Source organism: Pyrus communis, chromosome 9 (assembly GCF_963583255.1).
Source record: "Pyrus communis chromosome 9, drPyrComm1.1, whole genome shotgun sequence".
NCBI classification, from domain to species: Eukaryota; Viridiplantae; Streptophyta; class Magnoliopsida; order Rosales; family Rosaceae; genus Pyrus; species Pyrus communis.
The window spans coordinates 20,198,709-20,204,894 of NC_084811.1; the positions used below are offsets into that span (position 1 = coordinate 20,198,709).

The window sequence follows — 6,186 nt, forward strand, 5'->3', positions numbered from 1 at the left end:
ACCATAGATTTCTCGTTACAAACGCTTTGAAATTTTAACAATCAGAATGCTCGTTGGATGTCATTACAGCGTATTTGAGACCGTCAGTCAGTGATCATACCAAGTAGATTGTATTATGGCCAAGAAATTCGGATCCATAATACTCAAAGGTCAATCCAGTGAGGAACGAAACACATTAAAAGGAAACTTCAAACAATTAGTCTGGCCTTGCCGATGGACTTGGTTGGCTCTCCGGTGGCTCCTCCTAAGAACCATGCGGCGTCCGCGGTTAACGCCGCTGCTACGCAGCATGCACTTTGAAAAGCATCCTAAATTACGCAACTACCCCGCTTCTCATCCTAGCCGTTACAACCTTTTCAACAATAACTTGTCGAAGCATCATGACTGCCATCAAGAAAACAAAACAGGGGCACATTCGTAATTGCACCTCCCCTTCATCTTCTCTCACTGTAGCTTTTCCCGTCCACGGTGATTCACTGAAACGAACACAAACAAAACCCGAACAACTCACTCACACTCAGGCACTCATCTCTCTCTCCATTTCTCTCTCTTTAGGGTTTTAGTTTGGGTTAAACTGGAGTGGTCCCAAGACCGAAAGCGGCGGCAGTGGCGGTGGGGAAGCAGAGGCGTCGGAGGAGGTGATGGCGACCGATCAGCTAATGGTGTACAGGGGGGTGACGAAAGCGAAGAAAGAGAGAGGATGTACGGCAAAAGAGCGCATCAGCAAAATTCCTCCGTGTTCTGCTGGAAAACGCAGCTCCATTTACCACTCGGTAAGTAAGCTCCTCTTTCTCTTTCTGTTTGGTTGCTAAGAAAAAAAGAGAGGAATTTTGATTAGATTTGATTGGGAATTTGGGTATGAAAATGTAGGCACAGGTGGACAGGTCGTTATGAGGCTCATCTCTGGGATAAAAGTACTTGGAATCAGAACCAGAATAAGAAGGGAAAACAAGGTCTCACATACCATATATATATATATATATTTGGTATGTGTATAAATATTGTATACATGTGTAATTTCTGACAAGCATTTGATTTCTTGGATTGTGCATGCAAATGTTGGCGCATGATGATTCGATACATATTCCAGTTTACTCGGGTAAGTTGGGGGTTCAGTTTGTCATAGATTACTCAAGAAAGTGGCAATTTCTCGTGTAAGCTATCGGTTTAATTATTAATCCTTGAGTAGCGTAAGGAATTTACAGGGGCCTATGACGATGAAGAGGCTGCAGCTAGAGCTTATGATCTTGCTGCCTTGAAATATTGGGGTCCTGGCACTCTCATCAATTTTCCTGTGAGATTAATGCCATTGATTTGCTGATTTCATTTTATTGTTTTTATTCACTTGAAATTTCGTCCCTTTTTGGTATTTGGTTTAGCATTTGTTTTACTGTTGAGTATACCGTAAGTAAGAGAACACACTTAAGTTTTTCAAATCAGCATCTCTGTTCTTCATGCCAATAAGTAAATATTTTCGAGTTGTCAACTAAAATATTATATTTGTTCAAGTTAGCTCTTCCTTCAATTATTACACAAGGGATCTTGAAGAGATGCAGAATGCCAGAAGGTGTCAAGGGAGGAATACCTTGCATCTCTTCAGAGGTGTGTATATAGATTTTGAGTACACATTTTTTTAAAAGAAAATTTGAAAGTACATATTTGAATCTGAAAGCTTTGCATATTTCTAATTGTAATTCTCCTCCTGCAGAAAAAGCAGTGGTTTCTCAAGAGGAATTTCTAAATATCGAGGGCTTTCTAGGTATGCTTTACCTTTAAATGTTACTTGTATGCCCAATATATTAGACTCGTTTCTCATAGGACTTCTTGGCACATTATGTTATTCCTAAAGGATGCTCATTTATAAGTTTTGAGATTGAGCTTTGTTTCTTTTTCTTCTCTTTTTTCGGCGTCAACCATCCCAAACTGGGTTGTGGACAGAAGTAAAAAGCTTGTTGTATTTGATAGTTTGTCACAAGAATTCTACATAGAAAATTATACATCATTCAAACTCATCGAGTGATACAAGAAAAACTCAATCCACAAGTGGTTTAAATAATGTTTGTTATTTGTATTTTCTTCCATATCGTGTTCTTGGTTGTTAATGTTTATAGCCCCCATTTTGAACCAAACAAACCGTAGAGAACCTATCCATCTGGTGCATTGCATCAATACAGTATCAATTTTTTGTGTTGCTGATTTTCAGCTTGTAGAGAGGCAAAAATGTCTCCAAATTTGTGCAAAGCCAGTAATTTATATTGTGTTTCTTCATTCCGTTCTGAATTTTTATTCTTTGTACACATAACAGTCGTTGGGAGCCGTCATTGTGTCATATGGGTGGATCTGAGTACTTCAATAGCATACATTATGGTAAGTCCTAAACGGATGCTGAACTGAAGCCATATTTTGGATAAGAGGGCTCTGAAAAATCTGTTTCCTTGATCTGAATCTTCTGCAAAACAAAGTCGCATATGGAGGCTTTCGAATATATTATATTCCTTTCATCTGGATTACTACCTGAATCAGTGCCACTTTGCATGTGTCTTGTATGACTTAAAGGTACAGGCATTGATCCAGCAACAGAAAGTGAACTTTTGGGAGCTTTTTGCATTGAAAGAAAGATTGACCTAACGAGTTACATCAAGTGGTGGGGACCCAACAGATCTCGTCAAGCTGAAACTGGCATGGAATCGTCAGAAGAAACAAAAAATGGTTGTGTTGGAGATATTGGAGTTGAACTTAAAACATTAGAATGGGGAATCCAGCCTACTGAACCATAACAGATGCCCCGTTTGGGCATCTCTCATGTAAGTAAAAAGCATAAAGGTACCAGAGTCTCTGCCATGAGCATCCTCTCATGGTCAGCTGCCTATAAGAACTTGCAAGAGAAAGCATCACAAATGGAGGAAAACAATGCAGATAATGATGAGAATGAAAACAAAAATACCTTCCACAAGATGGATTATGGCAAGGCAGTTGAGAAATCCACAAGTCATGACGAGAGACTTAGTTCTGTATTAGGAATGAGTGGTGGAATGTCTCTCCAAACAGATGTGTTCCCGTTGGCTCCCTTCTTGTCTGCACCACTTCTGACCAACTAAAATGCTATCGATCCCTTGGTAGATGGCATTCTTTGGAAGTCGCTTGCTCCTGTTCTTCCTTCTGGAATTTCTTGTACGACTGAAGTTGGTATTTTCAGTTCAAGAATCTCTCTCCTTTTGTTTTCTTGTGTTCTGATTCCATGAGAAATAATAAGCCAATACTTTGCTTGCTCCATATGGTAATGCAGATTACAAAGACAGAGACAAGTTCAACTTTCACTTTATTTCAGCCCGAAGAATGATGTTGCATTTCCTTTTGCTCTAAAAGTTGGTGAAGTGCATGCTAACAGTTTCTTGACGACCTCTATTCAGAAGGTTTTACCTACGCATGACATGCGATAAACGCAGGGAAAAAAGTGCGCAAACATTTGATGTGGCCTTGATAACGAAGAGGTTTGTACTACATGGGGTGTATCTTTTTATAATGAAAAACTTTATTGTATGCTGACAAGCTGGTTTCATAGAATGGGTGCGTTTCTTGTTCTTGATTTGAATAATTTGTACAGAAAGCATGGTTATTTGTAAAAATGCATATATTTGAATCACTCTGGTTTCAAATGAATGATGGTAATGGAAAAGGTATGAAACCGTTGCACCGTAATCTGATCGAGTTAAGCTTACCATTCACGATCGATATGATCCTTGCAAGACTCTGAGGGTATGAATTGAATTGAAGCTACAATATTCAAATTTTTCATTCCTACTTTCGTAACCAAACAACCAGATACAATTAGTTAATCAATAGCTAGCGACCCGTCAGTCGTAACTACTATATAGTGTGCATTGAACAAAAGAATCAAAGCGTTCATCACATGATGGGGACCACAGAGTTTTGCATCAAGGAAGAAGAGCATTCACATTCTCACTTACAAACAAACCAAGAATCTTCAATCAACAAAAAGGAAACCATCTAGAACTACTGTGACTAACATCAATTTCAAGTTGAATTGATGCTCCATCGCATGTGAGTATGTCACATTTAGATTGAAGGGGAATCGATCCAGTGGAAATTATGGTGTGTTCGCCAACTTGAAGTCACAGTCCTCCCAAATCAAAAGGGAATCAGTATAGCCATTTGGTGAATTTGGAGTCTTGCAAGGAGGTGGAGAGTCAAGGTTGTCAGACTGCCAGGGGTTTCGATACTCAGGTATCTCTTCCAAATCCATATACTTCGAGGGACTCTGGGGCTGAAACAAAGAAAAACATGAGGGTTAAGAAAAGTCGAACCCAACAAGAGTAAATGCAGAAAAAAGTAATCTTCTTGGCAATGAAATGCAAAACTTACCTCAGATTTACTTGGCAGTGAAGATGCACATGAAGATGTAAGCTTCTCGGAAGAATCTGAACAAAAAAATGAATGATCTGATAAGTTGAAATGCCCAGGAAAATAACCAATTTCAAGAAACTCAACTATTTTTTAAAAGATGTAATACCGCCATGTACTCCAAGTGCCATCAGAAACTGACGAAACTGATGAATCTCATCAATGTCCTGTGCTTTCATGCACTCTTGATGATTGTGCAGAAACCCTTCCTCTGCAATATTATCAGGACAAACAGGCTGCTTTGGCATTACCCTCTGCTTTGTGTTGTTCTTCACCGGTGCAGCCCGTGTGTTTGAAATATCACGTAACGCGTTCCTGGTACTGGTCTGAACTTTATCTGAGGCTTTAGACAAGCCCTTGTTATTGCTTGCATCACCACAAATGATTACCTTGGAAGACTGCTTTTTTGATGCCTGAGTCAGAGCAGCAGGCTTCCCTGAATTCGATAAATCACCAAGCGGTTTCCTTCCACCAAGCCCGCCTTTCTTTTTTGTTTTCAAGGCATCACCCTTCCCCACAAGAGAAGCTCCTGCCATACATATTACAAGGGTTAAACTAAAACAGCCCAGCAAGAATTTCAGACACTAAAAGCATAACTAGACTCGATAATTACCCTTAGAGTGAACACTCAGATTCTGATCTTGAAACAAAGCACCGAGTGTTGATGCCATTGCCGCTTTTTTTTTTTTTTTTGCAGCCAATTCAGTTTAATCTTCTGCTAACTGTAGAAACAATCCGAAAAGAGAGAAAAATAAAGGAAGGTAAGCATTAGATATAATTCAGAATACGGAACCGAAGAGAAAAGATACAATGCAGAAACACCTGTTTAGCATATTCCTTCTCACAGACAACTTAACGTGCAGAATGACCACTGATTATAACATGGCCAAAAGTAGGGCTTGAAAATGAAAAATCACCCGAAATCAAAATTAGGGCTTGAAAATGAAAAATCACCCGAAATTAATCTACAAGATTTTTACAAAAGACTCAAGAATTAGGCACCCAAGAACAAGGAATCCATACCCCCATGACCCAAAACAAAAATACAATTCTGGGTTACCTTGTTCATACTATTCAACTGCCAATTCAGCTACAAATCACCACCGAATCCCTAAAATCCTCCCTAACTCAGGATTAGGCATTCGCCCCCAACATTGGGGGTTTTTAACAGTTAAATATAGATAAATGAAGAAAGACTCGACTGAATTCATATATAAAATGAACCCTAATTCGAACCCAATACGATTACAGAAACCCTAAATTAGTTTTAATTGAACCCTAATTAAACCCAAATTAATGACAAGGAATCGGAAATTGAAAGACGAGGAAGTAATTACCAGTGAAAACAGACGAACTGAAAGAAAAAGTGAGAGTGGAATTTCAAGTGACTTCGTAGAATAGCGTCGGAGGGAGAGACAGATGAGAATTACAGAGGTGCGGGAAGATTTTCAAATTTGGGAATTGAGGGGGTTTGGGTTTGGCCATCTAAGTGTAGATGTTAGGGGTTCCAACGGTAACTTAGTGTGCTTTCACAATGTTACCCCTCATTTGGAAGCCTATCTACATAAATGACATAACCATGTTTATCCGTCGGATAATAGACACTTTGAATCCCTACCGTCCTTTCCAAATTTTGACATCGTCGCTACGTCTAATTTTCGTCCAAAATAGTTCTCCTTCCAATTTAGTACCTTATTTTTTTTCATTTGCCCTAAAAAAAAATTTCTTCTTTCCTTTTTAATGATATAATAAACTATAGAATTG

General features: G+C 39.0%; 1 protein-coding gene and 1 pseudogene across 1 annotated transcript; one reads left to right on the forward strand and one right to left on the reverse strand.

Annotated features, from left to right (window-relative positions):
* The first annotated feature begins 253 nt into the window (after positions 1-253).
* On the forward strand, positions 254-3,564 carry LOC137744482 (AP2-like ethylene-responsive transcription factor At2g41710; annotated as a pseudogene).
* Positions 3,565-3,807: 243 nt separating this feature from the next.
* Positions 3,808-5,871, reverse strand: LOC137744742 (uncharacterized). Its single transcript, XM_068484534.1, has 5 exons — positions 5,760-5,871; positions 5,036-5,144; positions 4,532-4,951; positions 4,384-4,439; positions 3,808-4,285 (listed from the first exon to the last, which is right to left on the reverse strand). Exons 2-5 carry the CDS (start codon positions 5,091-5,093, stop codon positions 4,109-4,111), a joined length of 711 nt encoding a protein of 236 aa, XP_068340635.1. The 5' UTR covers positions 5,094-5,144; positions 5,760-5,871; the 3' UTR covers positions 3,808-4,108.
* Positions 5,872-6,186: the final 315 nt, after the last annotated feature.